At 41.5% G+C, this 20786-nt stretch overlaps 1 protein-coding gene across 5 annotated transcripts in view; it reads left to right on the forward strand.

The window, feature by feature from the left end:
* The window catches only part of rgs12.L (regulator of G-protein signaling 12 L homeolog), a 104826-nt gene that overhangs the window by 60053 nt on the left and 23987 nt on the right, over window positions 1-20786 (forward strand). For all 5 annotated transcript variants that reach the window (XR_005966503.1, XR_005966504.1, XR_005966502.1 and 2 more), the window contains exons 4-5: window positions 3063-3084; window positions 19337-19506. Coding sequence is in view for 2 of the 5 variants with exons in the window: in XM_018228333.2 (XP_018083822.2) it covers window positions 3063-3084; window positions 19337-19506 (192 nt within the window). In the remaining 3 variants the exon portion in view is untranslated. The remainder of the gene's footprint in view (window positions 1-3062; window positions 3085-19336; window positions 19507-20786) is intronic.

Consider the following 20786-nt stretch of genomic DNA (forward strand, 5'->3'; position numbering starts at 1 on the left):
TAAGAACAACACTCAATAGTAAAATCCAGGTCCCACTGTGACACATTCAGTTACATTGAGTAGGAGAAACAACAGCCTGCCATAAAGCAGTTCCATCCTAAAGTGCTGGCTCTTTCTGAAAGCACATGACCAGGCAAAATTACCTGAGATGCACCTACACACCAATATTATTTATAACTTAAAATAAATGCACTTATTGGTTCAGGAATGACATTTTATATTGTAGAGTAAGATATTTGCAGTGTAAACAGTGTAATTTAGAAAATAAAATCATGAAAGAATCCCTTTAATATAGTTTGGGCCAGATTAAATTTGATGGAAACATCTAATTTGATTTCAGATTTTCCCCATAGACTTCTACGGAGTTTTCATGTGATAACGGATAAGATGTAGAGACAAGCCGAATGCAATAATCCACTACTGATTAGATTGAAGTGTCCATTAAACTGATTGTGCCTGACCAGCTGGACAGACATTGTAATGACTCTTCCAGGACCCTACTGGGATTCAAAATAAGCATTTCAAATACACAGAGGCCCAATAAGTAGTGACTGTCTATGGCATCTTAGCCCCTCCGGCATTGGCCAGAATCCACAGATCAGTGTGGGCGTGGACTCAACCAGGGGTTGTGTAGTTCAGCAGCAACTAGAGGGCGATGGGTTTGTTATAGTTAATGGTGCTGCCCTGTGCAGAGATTCTCATTAGTGGGGAGGCCCTGTTCCAGGGTCGGACTGAGCCAGCTAAACACCGGGAAAAAACCTGGTGTGCCCCGCAGGCCCAGATCCCCACCCAGAACCGCAATGCAGAGGCTTCTTCCTGCCTGCAAAAACATAGCGTGCACAGGTGCGCCGTAGCTCGCCAGCGCGATGGCAGCGGAGGGGGGCCCTAGGACAGCAACTCTGGTGGGCCCTGGGCCCCTACCCTGGTCCTCCAAACTCTCTCTTCTTTGAGGTGCAAAGGGACACACTGGGATGGCCAAGACCAGAAGGAACTGATAACGGAATGGGAAAACTCATCCCATGTCATTCTTGTCTGAACCAAGGAAGATCAAGTTATGGCCCTCCCGATGTATTAGAACTACAACTTTCAGCATCTCGTCTGCCTTTAGCAAGTGTTGATGGCTGTGGTCCCGGCTAATAAAAATCATGGGTGCTAAAAAGCCCCAACTAATCTCCCCTGCAATTGAATGTGTAGATATCTATTATAAAGGGCTTTTGGTTTTCATAAATAACATGTATATTGTCAGCCAATCACCAGGCTTCAGGGTTGTTGTATACCAGACCATTCTGACTGATGAGTACAGGTATGGGATCCGTTATCCGGAAACCCGTTATCCAGGAAGCGCCGAATTACTGACCATCTCCCATAGACTCCATTTTATCCAAATAATCCAATTTTTTTTAAATGATGTCCTTTTTCTGTGTAATAATAAAACAGTAACTTGTACTTAATCCTAACTGAGATATAATTAATCCTTATTGGAAGTAAAACCAGCCTATTGGGTTTATTTAATGTTTACATGATTTTCTAGTAGCCTTAGAGGTACATTTATCATCGGTCGAATTTGGAATTCATGTGAATTTTTTTTAAACTCCCTAAAATTCGAATGCATTCGAAATTCGACTTAGGGAAATTTTTGAATAAAATTGAATTTTCCAAACTCAAACCTATTTAAACGACCCAAAAACTCAATGTCAGGAAGAATGCAATGATCTCCAAATTGATCCCCGCACTGCTCCCATTAACTTAAACAGTAATTCAGCAGGTTTTAGGTGGCGAATAGTCAAATTCGAATTTTCAAAAAAAACTCTAATAGAGTTTGGATAATTCCCTAGTCGAATTTGACAGTTTTGACCATAACAAAAAATTCAAATTTTCAATTCGACCCTTATTAAATCTGCCCCTTAAAGGGGACCGGTCACCCAAAAAAAAACCCATTTCAAATCCTATTTTTTCACGTTAGTCAAGCAAAATGAACTTTAATTACACTGTATAAATTATTTGAATCTTGTTTCCATCAGTCTGGGAACTCCTAATTATAACAAGCAGGCAGGAGCCATTTTTTGGACACTGTTATTAAGGCAAGTCTTGCATCATCTCAGAATCTTGTTTGTGCACCAGAATGGGGGACCTGATGTCCATCCCCATACACTGGTTACACAATTACCGTAAATGGTAAAGAGAGAGGGGGAATGTGGGGAGAGCAGTGACATCTAGGAAGTGCTGAATGGAAAGTGAAAGTAATTGCTTGCCCCGCCTATATGCCTAAGGCATAGCGGAGGGGCAGGCAATAGTTGATTGACAGCTAAGAATTTTAATTGCGTTTACAACAGCTATGAATGCTGTAATAAAAAAAAAGAATTTGGATTTCACGTTTAGTTTGAAAAGGACTTTTATTTTACAGCATTTTATGTCTGGGTGACAGGTCCCCTTTAAGGAATGAAATTACAGAAAGATCCATTATCCGGAAGACCCCAGGTCTGGATAACAGGTCCCATACCTGTATATCTTGTCACATAACTGCAAACAATTAGATATAAGGCCTGTGGGTACCAAGACCCAAATTAACGGTGTCTGATAATGCCGCTTCAAATATCTATCTTCCCGTGCAGTGGCGGGAGGAATAAGGCAGAAACTTGTGCAGGACGGGCAGCGTCCGTATAAAAAGAGGGCGCTATTGAAGTTTGGCAGGAATTTAATTATTATTCAGCAGTGATGATGAAACACATTTGCTTTCCATAAAGTATAAGGCTGTGAATGAATGTGGGGTATTTTTATCCCGGCGCTGATTAGGGCTTGTGCATCCTCTTTATGAACTGTGCGGCTGATAGGACTGAAAATCTTGATTGGAGGAGGAGGAGGAGTTGCGCTCCAGGCTGGTGGGGAAAGCAAGAGAAGAGCGCAAGCGATGAGTTTTCTATAGCAGAATAGATAGAGCTCCATTCTTGGCCGCTTATTTGTCTTTCTGTGTCGGAAGCTGAAAAAAAATATATGCCTTCCTGAGAGTTACTCTGTAATGACTTCTCATTCTCTAACAAATGTCTCTCTCTTCTTTTCCCCAGGCTGCCACAGTCTCCGATGGAGGTAAGTGTCATCTCTTTCATTTTCATGCCCTTTAGGGTATCTCGTGGGACGATGTTTTTTACAGGGAGACCTATAAAGCCTATTGCTTTAAAGGGGAACTATCGGAAAATTCAAATTTTATATAGGCTTCAGCACACTCAAATAAGAAACTTTCTAAATACAAACAATTAATAGTCGGCATTGATTCTGAAATAATCTCGTTTATCTTCACTATTCCTCTCTCAGCATCTGCTGCTCCTCATTCTGTCTTCATGCAGCAGTTGGGTGTCAGATATTCATTGACAGTTAGATCGAATATATCTTATAGGGGTGCTCCTTTTGCCTAGAAGATGTATTAGAGCTCACTCTATTAAACTCACCAGACATCATGTCTCTCTACATGCAGGATTTGTGCAAAAGGCAGATATACATCTGTTAGGAAAAGGAGCCTCCCTAGGGGAAAGCAATGCAATGTTTAGAAATCACATAAGAGTCCCCGGGAGACCCCCAGGAGCACTTGCATCTGATTTTCTATGTGAAAAGTCGTCATGGCTGAACTTGCAACTTAAAATACAGGTCATGTTTGAGGTTTTAATAAGTTGCTGAACTGAAAGAGAAACAAAATCTGTTTGTGTGGCCAGCTTTAGCGAAGCACATTTCCTCTGAAGCTGCTTCTGGCCTCCCATTCCAATGCTATTTTAATAGGAAAGCTGTACACAATACTATGGACTCTTCCCAGCTTTTATAGCTTTTATATTATTGTACGGCTCCTTTGCAGAACTTAAAGGGGAACTGCACCCAAGTAATGAAATAAAATTTAAATTTTGCCCAATGAGATAAAATGTATTTACAATAAGCAGCTTTACAATACACACAAAAATTGATACTGACAAGATGCATACCTTCTAACTGTCCCGTTTTTAGTGGGACAGACACGCTTTTGACAGCTCAACCCGCAGTCCCGCGTTTGTACTGAAAAGTCCCGACATTCTGCACTGAACTGAACAGCCAGAAAAACATACAAAGTTTCCAACTTAATTGCCTTTTGGTAGAGAGCCCAGAACAGCCACCAGGTGCAGCTAAGATAATTTTGTAACAATTTTGAAATAAGCAAATAAGTAATTGTAACAATATAAGATAACAGGTCCCTTGGGAAAAGTTAGACGCACAGCTTAAAGGGCAATTCACCTTCATTAAAAAACTGTAATAACTGAAAAAAAACAGCGAAATATGTTCAAACTTTCATAACCTGCCAAATTTTGTAAAATTAACATGGTAATTAGGGGGTGTGGTCAGAAAAATGGGTGTGATCAAAAAAATTTGCACACTATGCACAGCAAATTTTATTTATCCCTCTTTTTATTTCCAAAATGTTGGGAGGTATGCAGATCGTTTGGTTTCTCTGCTAAAAACCCCCCCAAAACCTTACACATGAGGTTCAACAAACTTTACCCCCCAAATGAATATTTAAGCAACAGATAGTTTACTATATATCATATTAAGTGGCATTTTAAAGAATCTTACCAATCTGGAATATATATTTAAGTAAGTATTGTCCTTTTACATCTCTTGCCTTGAACCACCATTTTGTGATGGTCTGTGTGCTGCCTCAGAGATCACCTGACCAGAAATACTGCAGCTCTAACTGTAACAGGAAGAAGTGTGGGCGTAAAAGACACAACTCTGTCTGTTAATTGGCTCATGTGATCTAACAAGTATGGTTTGTTTGTGTGCACAGTGAATCCTACAATCCCAGGGGGCGGGCCTTATTTTTTAAAGTGTCAATTTTCTATTTATGATTACTCAATGGCACATACTACTAAAAAAGTATATTATTATTGATTTATGCAATATCTTTTTATAGAGGCCTACATTGTTTGGGGGGGTATAGTTTTCCTTTAACTGCTGGAGCTGGAGGGCTGTAGGTTGGACAGCCCTCCTGTTAAGCCACAATGCAGAATGGCATGAAGAACATTATAAATTCAAGTTTATTGTTTGCCTGGATCTGCAGCTGTGCCTATAGAATTGTACAGCCCAGCCTTTCTGCAGCAGCAGCAGACATGTGACAACAGCAGGAGGGCAGGGCTTGCCAGAAATACAATAGACGGAGTAGAATTAGGGGGTCATTTTTAATGGGGAATGCAGTTATAGTGAAGAATCCATTTAAAGAGAAAGATCCCCGTGTACACTACCCCATGCAACTCTCTCTAATGGACTCTTACCTCCCGGGGGCATGGTGCATAAGAAAGTGGAAGCATTTTTGTACTTGTCCTTTAATATTGTTAAAATGGAATTTTATGGTGGTTGCCTAACTGAGATGAAGACTCGGAAGAGCTGCAATACAGGAGAGTACTTATTGGAAGTTGTCGGGGAGCAGAACACTTTCCCCATTCACGGCTCTTCGTATATACAGAGTTTCAGCTGCCGGTAGAACTGGAGGGAAAGGATAAATAAACCTTTGCAGTTAGTCTCTGGGGAACTGAGTCTTTCTAGAATAATGTTATTTGTACAAAGCCACAAAGAAGAGAGCTGGGTTTTGGCAGTCACGTGATGAGATAACATGGTTGGGATGCCCTTATGGCCTGTTCAGGGATGGTGCCTTAAAAGTACCTTTTAAAAGGGGTAGTTCACCTTCAAGTTAACTTTTGGTATGTTCAGTAACGTAACTAGAGGGGGGTGGGCCCTGGTGCGTGACGCGCAGTTATGTATGTTATAGAATGGCCAATTCTAAGCAACTTTTCAATTGATCTTCATGATTTATTTGTTATAGATTTTGAATGATTTGCCTTCTTCTTCTGACTCTTTCCAGCTTTCAAAGGGGGGGGGGGTCACTGACCCCATCTAAAAAACAAATGCTTTGAAATGCTACACGTTTATTGTTTTTGCTACTTTTTGTTATCTTTCTATTCAGGTCTCTCCTATTCATATACTAGACTCTTATTTAAACCAATACACGATTTCTAGAGTAATCTGAACCCTAGCAACCAAAATGCTGACATTGCAAACGGGAGAGCTGCTGAATAAAAAAATTAAATAACTTTAAAAAACTGCAAATAATAAAATTTAAACCAATTGCAAATTTTCTCAGTAGATCAATCTACATCATACTAAAAGTTAACGCATCGTTGACCAACCCCTTAAGGGAGCTATCCCTCGGGTAGATTCGGGGAGATTTAGTCGCCTGGCGACTAATCTCCTCTTCTGCGGGGCGACTAATCTCCTCTTCTGCGGGGCGACAATCTCCCCTAACTGCCTTCCGCCTGCTATAATGACAAAAGGCTGGTGCCAATGCACTCGCGGCACATAGATTTCCGAACTTCGGGCGACTTTGGAAATAGAAGCGCCGCGAGTGCATTGGTGCTAGCGTTTTGTCATTATAGAAGGGGGAAGGCAGTTCGGGGAGATTGTCGCCCCGTAGAAGAGTCGATTAGTCACCAGGCGACTAAATCTCCCCGAATCTGCCTGTGTGCTTGAACTCTTAGGGACAGGGCACATAGGCAGATTCGGTAAGATTAGTTGCCCGGTAACAAATCTCCTCTTCTTCGGGGTGACTAATCTCCCCGAACTGCCTCCCGCTGGCTAGAATGTAAATCGCCGGCACTTGCTTTCACTCGGAGAGCATCGTTTTCTGAAGCTGCCTCACAAGGAAACTTCGGGCGACTTCTAAAAACAAATCGATCCGAGTGCCATCTTGCCGGTGATTTACATTTTAGCCGGCAGGAGGCAGTTCGGGGAGATTAGTTGCCGTCTACAAATCTCGTCTTCTTCGGGGAGACTAATCTCCCCGAATCTGCATGTGTGCCTTGACCCTTAAAGGGACATAAATCCAATAAACAACAGTTTTTTTTACATAATGAAAGAATATGGAAGTGTAAGACACTTTCCAATACATTCATTACACATTGTGATTCCTGATGTATTTGCTGTTGGAAACAATGTATCCAGCCTTGCATGTTTCACCAGATAAACCTTTGTCCATGAGGGAAATGTAACTGCTTTCTATACTTTTATAGGATTTTTGGGGGGCATAGATATAGATAAAGATATAGTGAATAAAGTACCCCCTCTTGTAAAATATAAGGATATTATAAGTTACCGAGGAGTTTCATGACCATATAAAAACACGAGGCCGAAGGCCGAGTGTTTTTATACAGGTCATGGAACTCCGAGGTAACTTCTAATATCCTCATATTTTACAACTGGGGGTACTTTATTTATTATAATACACAAATTTTAGTAAGTCATGTGACAGAAATGACATCACTACTCACCGTTTATAACTGATGACATCACTACTCACCGTTTATAAGGATATAATTTACAGGATATTCATGGCTTTTGTGTATTATATATATATATACAGTATCTCTCAAGTGTAAACTTGCGTTCGCTCCTTGATAATCTCCACCCAAAATCAGTTTTCGGGTATGTTTTCCCTTTAATGCCCCACACACAATTCTGCAGTCCCAGAATGTCATGTAGCTAAACTGTCAGCGCTAGGGCCTTAGTTCTCACCTTGGCAATGTTACGGGACTGGCAGACAGTTGGGTGAAGTTCAGCCAGAGCGCAGGTTTAAGCAGCGCGTCCCTAAATCATTCCTAGTAGCAGCATGATGTCTGGCTTGAAAAAAATGTATAAAAACAACCCTTCTGAAGTCGGCTTGACCTTATAAAACATCAAATGATTGATCTCAAAAGCGCAGCGTTTTGTAAACTGTACTGGGGGTTGTTGGGGGTTCTAATTCTTGAGAACTGGAGAACAGCCCAGGGCCATTAGTGTGTCAGTGGTGAGCAGTGAAGGGGGGGGGCTATCAATGCAGGAAAAATAGTGCAACTGCAACTCCCACTATCCTCTCAGCAGCCAGGATCAGGTGAATGCAACAGTGTCTGTGATTATTCAAGTCTGGCAGCCTGCTGGTGCTTAGGTGATCCTTCCCTTACATACAAGTGGCTGCAGGTGCATCCCTCTCCTCTACACAAATTGCTTTGGTATTTAATTAATGTTGATTTATGTTGCCTTGATTTTCTGTAATTCCACAGTAATCAGCCTCAGTCAGTGTTCCGTGGCATTTTATTCTCCCTAAACCTTTTTAATGTGGCTCAGTCCTGTTAGATGCCTGTGTGGGGCACTTGGACAAATCAGGGCATCCTGGCGTGTATTTGGGGGGGGGGGGTCGCAGTATTTATGACTGAGACTTTAGCACTCCAACTGTTATTGGACTCCTGTTATTCCCCAACGGGATGTGCTACTGATGCAATCCTGCCTTTTGCATTACTATTCACAGTATCAGCCCCATTTGCCTGGCATCACCTTACATTAACATACTCACTAGCCCAGAGCTACAGACCCTTTCTCAGATGCCACCATTACTTACTACACTTACAGCTATTTCACCCATAACTCCAGTGTGGGACTGGCCCACTGGGATACCAGGAAAACTCCCGGTGTGCCCAGGTGTTAGTGGGCCCTTTTGCTTCTAAACATTTGGCCTGTTTCATGGTCATTCCCTACTTGTACTTGAAATGCCAGGGCCTATTTTAATTCTCAGTCCGTAACTGGAGTAGAGTAGAGTTAATAGTTTGGAAAGGTCCACTGTCTAAGGTTTTCTGGTGGGCTCACGTTCTTTGGTTTTCTGGTGGGCCCAAGGTCTAAGGCTTTCTGGTGGGCCGCTGGCATCCCAGTCCGACTGCATAACTCCACAGTTACAGCCCCTTACCCTGACACAGTCTCGCCTTACTATACACACTATCCCATAGTTTCAGCTCATTCCCCTGACATAGTCTCGCCTTACTATACAAACTATCCCATAGTTTCAGCTCATTCCCCTGACACAGTCTCGCCTTACTATATACACTATCCCATAGTTTCAGCTCATTCCCCTGATATAGTCTCGCCTTACTATACACACTATCCCATAGTTTCAGCTCATTCCCCTGACATAGTCTCGCCTTACTATACACACTTTCCCATAGTTTCAGCTCATTCCCCTGACACAGCCTTGCCTTACTATACACACTATCCCATAGTTTCAGCTCATTCCCCTGACATAGTCTCGCCTTACTATACACACTATCCCATAGTTTCAGCTCATTCACCTGACACAGTCTTGCCTTACTATACACACTATCCCACAGTCAAAATCCACTATTGAGTCCAATAAACAGTCAACTCTCCTCCAGCCAAGACTCCAATTCCCACAATGTTTTTTTATTTTGCAACACACATCTGAACACACAGGGCACTGTAGGAATTTTATTGTTGGCTGGAGAGGAGCTGACTACTGTAACATTGTTTTAGTGGTACCTGCAGTCAGGACCAGCAGTAAAGAGGAAAGCAGATTTCAATAGACATCTCTCCTCATATAAACACTGAGTCACAACTGTGGCCCCTTATTAACCAACATGCAGTGACCGGTGTGAGGAGGTGTCTGATAGGAGCACAGGAGCAGTTAAAATAATGTGTTCCATAGGCGTTTCAGTAATATGTTGTCCTTGGCTTATAGAAAAAAAGACAGGCAATATTTGCCTGTGGATATTTAGCTGTAGATTCAGCTTGTGTTTGCCTAAGGCCGGGCAACATGGGAGATGAACACATAGCAGGTGGTAATCTATGTCGTCGACAGTTGCATTGCTGTGCCGCCATCCATGCAAGAAATTCGGGTTGCGTCTTATCTGCTTTCGCAGCTCTGAAATGTTGCTCTGCCCCATGATTTTGATCATGAGTGAGCAGGGAGAGACTCGGTCAGGAAGTGGTGTCGCAGCAAGCTAATACGGCAGCTGCTATCCTAAACAAACCGAGAGAGCTTCTAGAGCTGTTTACTCAGGTATGGTAAAACATTCAGCAGAATAAATATAGCTTGCATTATTGTGGCTAATCTATGGGCAATAAACTGACCTGATACCATTCTTTCTCCTTTAATGGCTCAAAATGTGTCCTGACATGCTAAGAATTGCTACTCCTCAATAAGAGAAACTTCCAGGGCTCATTAGTAACATGGCTCTCTGTCTTACTGAAAATAGGCCTTGGGGGAGACCCACTGAAATCAGGTTCTGGCTAGGAATGACATATCAGGGATTCAGCAAATGTGTTTCACTATCCCTTTAACCTTAAAGCTGCAGCCACATGATTGCCACCACGTTGCAGATTCCCAAGACCTATTATAAATGAACAAGGCATTAATTTATACTGTCTCTCCTTTATATGTGTGTCCTGTCAATCATATGGGTGTGTGTGTTTGATCTCTATCTACGTGCTTATATAAATACAACTTTAAGGGCTTACATCAGCCACCAGCTCCACTCCATCCCTTGAGCAAACTGTTGTTGCTTATTAACAGAACCGGTTCTATGCTGCTCCGGACATACCTGTATCCCAAGCTGCACTTACCTGTATCCCAGGCGGCACTTACCTGCCGATCCCAAAGACTCCTTCTGCACAGCGATGGGATGTTAGTACTTTATTGCTTGTATGCCGCAGCCGCATGAATAAGTCATGGCGCTTTATCAGCCGCAGGTTAAAGGTCCCCTTTATTCAATTATTTAGCGGCCATCCCATTTAGCTTTGTTACGCTCCCTATCAGTTTCCTCTCCTTGAAGCCACAGAGAAGAGAATCAATTTGTGCATCGTGCAAGCCCGGATGGCATTCCTGGAAAAATTTCAATCAATTTGCCTTAAGCTGGAGGATTTGCCCACTCTTTATCATCATCATCATCATCATCATGTGCCATTTAATTAGCCGACACTCCAGCCTGGGGGGCTTGGGGAATTAGCATCTGAACTGGCTATGTATCCTAATGGTTGGTTTTCGGTGAGTGATTTGAAGTATTTGGTCAAGTGGCATCACTCCGGCTCCTATCAGCTGTACCCAGGTGAGTGTTTAGGCTTTATGCTGGGGAGACCTATACCCCTCCAGCTCTTGCTGAACTACACTTCCCAGCATAGAATTCTATTTCCAGTTTCTGGTCTGGATCCTTTAGCTGTACTTTATTAAATGTACGTTGTGCTCCATATTTTTATTCGTGCCAGATAGAACATTTCCGAGCTGTTTGTAAGGAGCCGAGGGGGACAGCCTTATGTATCAGGACATATTCTGAGTTATAAAATATTCATTTGTGTTGTAGCGAGTTGTCATTTTTCCTGTAGCAGTGTAATATAATACCTGGGTCGCAGTTTCCCAGGAACAGTTTGTTTTTAGTAGAAGTGCTGATGATTTTTATTCTTTCAAATTTCATGAATTCATTGACATAATTTGGCTAGTTTTAGGAACGTAATGAGTACTATTCTGCTTGCTAGATGTACAGTATGCACCCCCTTCTGATATGAGTCATTGCTCTTTCATTTACCTAATAAATAGAGAGAGAGAGGGAATCCATCATCCAGAAACCCATTATACAGAAAGTTCAGAATTACAGAAAGGCCAACTCCAGTAGACTCCAGTTTATCCAAATAATTCAAATTTTAATTTAATTTTAAACATTATTTCCTTTTTCGCTGCAATAATAAAACAGTACCTTGTACTTGATCCCAACTAAGATATAATTAATTATTTGTGGCTTTGGAGTTCTTTAGCTTTTTATTCAGCAGCTCTCTAGTTTATAATTTCAGCCATGTGGTTGCTAAGGCCCAAATTAGCAACCATGCATTGATATGAATAAGAGAGGGCCTATGATGAGTAATAAAAAGTACAATAACAATCAATGTGTAGCCTTACAGAGCATTTGTTTGTAGATGGGGTCAGTGACCCCCATTTCGAAAGCTGAAAAGAGTCAGAAGAAAAAGATAAATAATCCCAACTGTCCTGTTTTTAGAGGGACAGTCCCTCTTATGACAGCTCAACCTGCAGTCCCTCATTTGTACTGGAAAGTCCCGTTTTTCTCTGCACCGAACAGCCAGAAAAAGAAACAAAGTTTCTAACTTAATTGGCTTTTGGCAGAGAGCCCAGAACAGCCACAGCTGCTTATAATATACTTTTGTAAAAATTTGTAGATAAGTAAACAATATACACGCACCAACTTTTTTGTCCCTCTTTTTATTTCCAAAATGTTGGGAGGTATGTAAATATATATACATACTGTATATATTTATTTAAATAATTAATGAAAACGAATTGAAAAGTTGCTTAGAATTGGCCATTCTATAACTTACTAAAAGTTAACTTAAAGGAGAATTCAACCCTAAACTTAAAAAAAACCCTACCCTACATAGACCCTCCTCCCCCCAGCCTAAGTTTTACCCCAGGCAAATGCTCCTAACTCTTTACTTACCCTTTGTGCAGATTCAGGCATCGGAGTTCACGGGCGCCATCTTCAGCCGATTCCATAATCCGTAATTCGCAACAACTGCACATGCGCCGAAACTCATGAAAATTGCCGAAGCGAAGATGGCGCCCGTGAACTCCAATGCCTGAATCTGCACCAAGGGGTAAGTAAAATGTTAGCGGCATTTGCCCGGAGTAACACTTAGGCTGGGGGGAGGAGGGTGGGTGTAGGGTAGGGGGGGTAGGATTTTTTTAAGTTTAGGGTTGAATTCTCCTTTAAAGGTGAACCACCTTAAATATAATTGTATGGTTGATGTTTAATAAATAAAGAGTAGCAGGTATACTTTGCAGCTAATATCCAAAAGGAAGTACAGTCGTAGATTGCATTCATATGCTTGTTCATTGCCAATACTTTTGGTCTTCTGCCTTGGCACTTGGTAAATAGGCAGTAATGAAAATAACATGTCTACGGGTCCTTTTCTTTTTATTTGTTACGGACTCTAAATGATTGTATGTGTGAGGCCTCTCTTTGTTGTCTGTGTTGAGTTAACATAATTGTAGGGCTTCAGTGCATTCTCGACCCAGTCATGCTGATTGCCCATTGACTGGCACAGTGCGGAAATCTATGGGGGAGGCCCAATTGTGCTGACAGTTATTCCCCCGCCATTGTGCGGCATGTGAAGGCATGATTACTGACTGTCACTGGAGCACACTCCCCCGATTAGATCACAGTGCACATTAAATAGCATCCAAGGACGGGTGGATTTTATTCTACAAGGGAAATTGCAATTAAAGTTTGCTAATCTCGGCATTAAATAAATCCCAAAGGCAAAAGGACATCAAATGGATGATACACCTACTACTTAGTGGTAAAACACCTGTCACCATCTATAGCTGGGGTGACACCTCCTGAAGGCCAGATAGGGGTACGGTTTGGGTTGAATGCGTATTAGTTGCTGTTAGATGTTCCTAGAAAACCAATCTGAAGCCCACTTAGAGGGAGATTTGGACTGAACTCTTATAGCTTGTCCTAGTTATTCTTGGAAATATAACTGCACAGATGATATGTCTGTGTTTCATAGATCCCCAACTTTATTAATTGGCCAGGGGAGCCCTGATCCAATGTTTGATCTCGGAATGATACAGAAAATTCTAAAATAAAAAAACACTGGTACTAGGTGTCATAAGTAGAGAACAATCAATGTGTAGCCTTACAGAGCATTTGAAAGCTGAAAAGAGTCAGAAGAAAAAGGTAAATAATCCAAAAACTAAATATATATATATATATATATATATATATATATATATATATATATATATATATATATATATATATAAAATTAATGAAACAGAATTGAAAACTTGCTTAGAATTGGCCATTCAATAACTTACTAAAAGTTAACTTAAAGGAAAATTCAACCCTAAACTTAAAAAACCCCTACCCTAGATAGACCCCCTCTCCCTCCTCCCCCCCCCAGCCGAAATGTTACCCCAGGCAAATGTCCCTAACTCTTTACTTACCCCTCCATGCAGATTCAGGCATCGGAGTTTAGGGCGCCATTTTCTGTAGTGGGATTCAGCATTGTAATTAATGGCAGGTTATATGTTCAGCTCTAATGCTGATTTAGAATTTTAAGGCACCGACCAAATTAAAGATTAAGATCTTTAATATTTTTGATCTTTAAGACACATTTACCAAGAACCCAGAATTCTAGATGCTTTGCACTCGCTTTCTCTGTTTTACTTTCTTATTGCCCATTGGTTCAGTGGGACATACCCAGAACTAGAACTGGAGAATAGTAGGGACATGCTAATATGGGTGAATTGGAGAAGGCCCTAATTACCTTTAGTAATGTGTTTATTATATGTACTATATGTTCAGTGTATTGTACAGTGCTGTGGAATATGTTGGCACTTTTTAAATATATCATAACAAATGGAACAATTAAAAGAATTGTTTAGTATAAAAATAAGAACTGGCTGTGCAAAATAAAAAATGTTTCTAACATAGTTAGTTATCCAAAAATGTAATGTATAAAGGCTGGAGGGACTGGATGTCTAACATAATAGCCAGAACACTACTTCCTGCTTTTCATCTCTCTTGGTTTCCACTGATTGGTTACCAGGCAGTAACCAATCAGTGACTTGAGGGGGGAGCCACATGGGTCATAACTGTTGCATCTGAGCTGAATGCTGAGGATCAATTCAAACTCACTAAACAGATATGTCCCATGTGGCCCCCCTTCAAGTCGTAGACTAACTCAGAGTTAGAGAGCTGAAAAGCAGGAAACAGTGTTCTGGCTATTATGTTACACATCCAGTCACTCCAGTCTTTATACATTACATTTTTGGCTAAATAACCACATTAGAATTATTTTATATTTTGCACAGCCTATCTATTTACCCAGTTTTTATTTTTACACTGAACTGATCCTTTAAGGACTGTCCCCCTGCTGTCTTGGTAATGTTGGCCCCAAAGTTCGACGTTCTTCAGCAGTGGTTGTCTGGTGTTTTCACCTCAAGCCTCCTTTGGAGGTTTAATCTTTAGTCAGGGCCCCTCTAAGCTATTAACAAGGTTACAGCTGTAGAAAAAACATTCATGTATCTGCCATTCAGCCACAGTTCCAAAATAATCTAGTACGTAAAGTCTCACCCTAATTGGCCTTCAAGTTGGGCTTTCAGGTGTATCTAGCACAGCAAAAAGGCATTGTCCCCAAATCTCTCCCAAACTGGCCTTTAGACTAAGCTCCCCAGGCAACTGCTCCAACCAGGAGTAGGACAGCACCAGAGTTTGGGTATCTGTGTCCTATAGATTTTTACATAAATTTCTTCATTCTGGTCAAGGTGCATAATTGGAATGTGTTTGTAGAAACGACTGCACCATGTTTGCCCTTCAATAGTCCCTTTATTTGGCTTTTGTATATATATTAGCAGCCCCTATTTGTTTGATGGACTCCTTGGCATATGTGGTTCTTGGCAGACAGAGATCCCTTGTACATGTGAGCACTTCTGTGTGTTTCTACTGCCCATCAGGGAGATTAGTCGCTCGAAGAAGAGGTGATTTGTAGCCAGACGACTAAATCTCCCCGAATTTTCATGTGTGTCTCTGCCCTTATACTGGGCGGACTGGACGTAGACTGGGTTTGAGAATCATTTTTTTTTTAATTTAATTTATCCACAAGCCTTTCCCACTCGTAGTCTGCACAATTGCTCACTACCCTTGTCTCCAGTGACTCCATGGTTGGAAAGAGAAGAGTTTACATCGGTTAACACGTATCAACAGCAACTTTAACAAGACCACTTGTATAGCAAACACAGTAACCAACAATCCTAATGCCAAGAGGACTGACCCTGAGCCAAAATGTAATACCTGTTTTCCTATTGGATAGAATGGATACAAGTACAGCATGGCCAAACATCTAGATGGTCTAATTGCACTAGTCCAAGATGTTGAAGCCTAATGTTAAAGCGTATGATTAAGTGCTGGACGGTATGAAACGTGTAAGGCTATGTATTCATTTTTTTTGCTCTAAAATAAAGTTTTCAGTTTTTTTACAAGTCTGTTTGTGGGATCTGTGAGAGCTTGCCATTTTTCTCCTTTGGTTGGTCCAAGATGTTGGCCTTGTCCATCCAGTCTAATGATGTGGCTGAAGTTCTGGATATTTGGGACTGTGTGATGAAAACACTAGATCTGCTGTGCGGTCAGTCCAGTTTAGCATTGGACTCTCCTGCATCTGGATTTCTCCCTGAGTGACAGAGACAGAGCGAGCACAGCATGCATATAAAGGTGCTCTATAGTAGCTATTTAGCTGAATATGGCTTATAACACTGTTCTCATAATCTTGGGTGGATATTTCTTTGCTGTGACAGCAAATTATATAACAAGATAGGTGCATGTATCTTCCTGACTTCATGTGCCGTGCATGTTGGAGCCTATAGGGTGGTAATGCTGCTTGCACAACTCCTGTTTAATTGACTCATAGCCACACATTCGTCTTGTGCTGTTAAAGGCCATTGTTTTGCTTCTTTTGTGCTGATGAATGACATTTATTGCTAAAGATTTGCTGCTGCTTGTTATCTTGGCATCAGTACATCAGGACATGAGATTGTGCACGTCATCTAAATTAGCTCAAGGGTCAGGGCACAAAGGCAGAATCGGGGAGATTAGTCGCCCGTTGACAAATTTCCTCTTCTTCGGGGCGACTAATCTCCCCGAACTGCCTTCCTCTGCCTACCACTGGCTATAAAGAAAATCGCCGGTGGGAAGGCACTCTGATCGATTTGTTTTCTGAAGTTGCCTCGTTTTCCAAAGTTTCCTCATGAGGCAACTTAGGGTGAATTCAGAAAACGAATTGCCTTCCCACCGGCAATTTTCATAATCGCCGAGCGACTAATCTCCCCGAATCTGCCTGTGTGTCTTGACCCTAAAGGGGTGGTTCACCTTCAAATAAACTTTTAGTATGTTATAGAATGGCCAATTCTAAGCAACTTTTTGGTCTTCATTATTTATTTGTTATAGTTTATTTGTTAGTCTTCTTCTAATTCTTTCCATGGCCCCATTTAAAAACGAATGCTCTGTAAGGCTACAAATGTATTGTTAATGCTACTTTGTATTACTTATCTTTGTATTCAGGTCTCTACTCTTCATATACCAGTCTCCTATTCAAACTAATGCATGGTTGCTAGGGTAATATGGACTCTAACAACCAAATTGCTGACTTTGCAAACTCGAGAGCTGCTGAATAAGAAATTAAATAACTCAAAAACCACAAATAATAAAAAATAAAAACCAAAAGGCAAATTGTCCCAGAATATCACTCTCTATATCATCCTAAATGTTAACTCAAAGGTGAATTAGCTCTTTAAGGGCTATTCCACACGGGGAGATAGCGACGCGTTTGCGGTCGCGGCGACAAAGCGCCGCGACAGTCGCCGCGACCGGCGCAGGCGACAGTTTTGTATGGGCGCCTATGTAAAAACGCCTGTGCTAACCACACGAGGCAATGCGCTTTTCAACAGTCGCCTGAAAAGCCTGGCGAGGCATTTTCAGGCGACTGTTGAAAAGCGCATCGCCTCGTCCGAAAAGTGCCGCGACCGCAAACGCGTCGCTATCTGCCCGTGTGGACTAGCCCTAAGGCTGAATCACAACTTTTTATGTATCGACGTAGCAGATAAGTTCCTAGTGTTTGCTGTGGTGCAATCTGCACTGCTGTGTTTGCTCCATGTAGTTTGCACTGTAGACAACAAGCTGTTTCATTTTGGTATCCTTGCTCAAGACCGATGTGGGGAATATCCTGGAGAAAGATAGTCTGGGTGGATGTATGAACCTTGAGTCACACACACAGTCAGTCGCACAGAATCTTTATGTGTTTGTATAAGCGTATCTATCTATATATAATATAAAAATGATGTTTTCTGAAGTTACCAGATACATTACGGCATGAATATATTATGGGCAGTGTATGGATTTTTACAGACAGGACTCTCAGGTGTCACCTCCATGACAGATGCATAGCAGGGTCTATAAATGGAATCTATTTTCCAGTGGTTTCTCACTTACTGACATCCCTTATCTCTTACAATTCCCAGGAAGCAACTATAAAACCTTTTTCCTACTGATTTTACAGTGAGAACGTTCCTCACGCCCATCTCCGAGGCTTCACCCTGGTGGCCTCTCTCGCACTTCCTTCCCCTGCTTCATATTCTGTCATGTTGAAGAACTTGTTTGCAGCTTTTCCCAGTGTCCCAAGGAGCTCTGTTATTTGTCAGATTATCCATGCACACTTGGCAGCTAGTTCTTCCTCTAGGCTAATCAACACCCAAATATACATCTGTCAACCTGTTTAGTTCCACTCCTTGTCTGCACTGTGTCTCTAGCTGTCTTTTGGAATATATCTTCCTCAGTTCCTCCCTCTGGTTTTCTTGTTATCTCTATTCCATTGTCTAATGGAATCTTATCCAGGCCCTCTCTATTAATAGAACCCCCGGTCCCTCCACCACCAGAGATTGTTGCTTAGGGGTTGTCCATGAACACCCTTTATTTTCTTCCTCCCGGTTTTTTTTTTTTTTAAAACTGCGCCTTTGGTGTCCTCATAACCCCCTTTAGAAGGTGCTTCTTATTGGAGAACTTAACCCTCAAAATGAATATGGATAAAAATGCCATATTTGATATATTGTGCACGATCGTGGGGTGCTCTACCTGTTCGTAATCCACTTGTTGAAAGTGCTGGGTGCTCATCCGGAAGACCCTTCCCTTGCACGGGGTCAAAGGTACATGTAGACAATAATCCAGGAATCTTGCTCAATGAAATAGGCTGGTACAGAAACCCACAACATAACGTACAACATTTCTAGCTACTTCTATAGTTAAGCTTTAGTTCTCCTTTCATGACCCCAATAGCGGCTGCTATGGAAGTGTTTGTTGGACTTTTATCAATTCTTGCCCTCCTTGAAGGAGCAGGGCCCCTCTTAACAGAAACATATTGGTATATCAGTCGTTCAGCCACAGTTCCAAGAATATTTATGACCGGAAATAAGTTTCAATGCCTACCTAGGCTTAGTTCATTTGCTAAAATATAATACAAAAACAATCCTCCTTGACCTCAACCTTGACCTTCACCAGTAAAAATTTTAATTTTCAGATATACTTGGGGTTCAGCCCTTGTTGCTTTCTCCATATATAACCTGGTCAGTATCGTGCTCCTTTTACACAGTGGAATTATTTTCTTTGAAACCCCAGTTTGCATTAGACCCGCCAGCTCCAACCCTGAATGGTTTGGCAAGCATTTTCTGTTCAATGGTTCTTATTTCCTACATGCAACTATTGTCTGTCTGGGAGTGATTGTTATTATTTATTATATTTTATACACTTTTATGCAGATATTTACATAAGTCTCTGGCCAAGTGGTGGGAGCAGTGGTTTGCCACTATGTTTGGCCTCCCTGCTCTGATCACAAGTCTTTCCTTTGTATTATCCACATTATACAAACGTAAATGAATCTTGTTTTTTTTCTGCAGAGCTGAATAGCACTGACCTGAAGGGATGCATCAGTGAGAACAGCCTGAGCAGCAATGCCAGCCTTCCCAGTGTGCAGAGCTGCAGGCGACTGGGGGAACGCAGGGTCGCCAGCTGGGCTGTGTCATTTGAGCGTTTACTGCAAGATCCTGTCGGGGTCCGATACTTCACGGTAAGTGGCTTTCTTTTAGGATTCATGGGCTTAATGGGGTGTTTCACCTTTAAGTTAACTTTTAGTATGTTCTAGAATTACTAATTCTAAGCAACTTTTCAATTGGTCTTCATTTGTTCTTTTTCATAGCTTTTGAATGATTTGCCTTCTTCTTCTGACTCTTTCCAGCTTTCAAAGGGGGTCGCTGACCTCATCTAAAATCACATGCTCTGTAAGGCTACAAATTTATTGTTATTGCTACTTTTTATTCCTTATCTTTCTATTCAGGCCTCTCCTATTCATATTCCAGTCTCCTATTCAAATCAATGCATGGTTGCTAGGGTCATTTGGACCCTAGCAACCAGATGGCTGATACTGCAAACTGAAGAGCTGCTGAATAAAAAGCTAAATAACTAAAAAAAAAAAACACAAATAATAAAAAAAAATGAAAACCAATTGCAAATTGTCTCAGAATATCACTCTCTACATCAATTAAAAGTTCATATAAAGGTGAACAACCTCTTTAATATCGCAATGCGAGGAGATAAGCAGGGAGGCTTTTGATTGGGTGGGGTCTGCAATGTGAAATGAACCCTCTTCTTGATTGTTGCAGAAGATTTTGCGCAGAAGTGTACAGAAATATATACATTATAATGAAAACTGTAATGGCTGAAGCACTCTGGAGAGCACTATGGCATTACATGTCCATTAACACCCCCTATAGCTTGGTATAGAACTTATCCAAAATGCCAAATAACAAAAAAAAAGTTTTGGCCAATTATCAGTTTTTGGTGTTATAAAGGTTATGTCTCCCCTTCACAGAGCATTAGAAACATATCTGCGTCCAATAAGCTGCAATGGAAAATAAAAACAGAGAATGTTATCTCTTTGTCTATCCCGGTACCTATTCTGCTGCCCAAAAAAAAAATGGTGGTTGATCCCAATATTATTAATAAAAAGTTTAATAAAGAAAAGATATAAGAAAGCCGGTATTTTTTTCCAGAAAAGGTGGCAACCCCAACTGCAGCACCGAATGTAGGAACTCAAGTTCAGTAACAACTAGAGGGCCCCAGTTTGGATACCCTAGCGCTACCATGAACAAATGTTTTGGCGTCTTCCACTGCAATGTGTTTCTGCAGAGTGCAAGGATATTAGAGTTGTTTTCCACTGCCAGATTATTAATGCGCTAATCAGTGTCGGACTGGGCCGGCGGGCCCCCGGGAAAAAACCCAGTGGGCCTCGCCGGCCCAGATCCGCTACTTAGTGGGGCGGCGCGACCCCACTTTGTCCGGGGTCGCAGT

Source organism: Xenopus laevis, chromosome 1L, assembly GCF_017654675.1.
Source record: "Xenopus laevis strain J_2021 chromosome 1L, Xenopus_laevis_v10.1, whole genome shotgun sequence".
NCBI lineage: Eukaryota > Metazoa > Chordata > Amphibia > Anura > Pipidae > Xenopus > Xenopus laevis.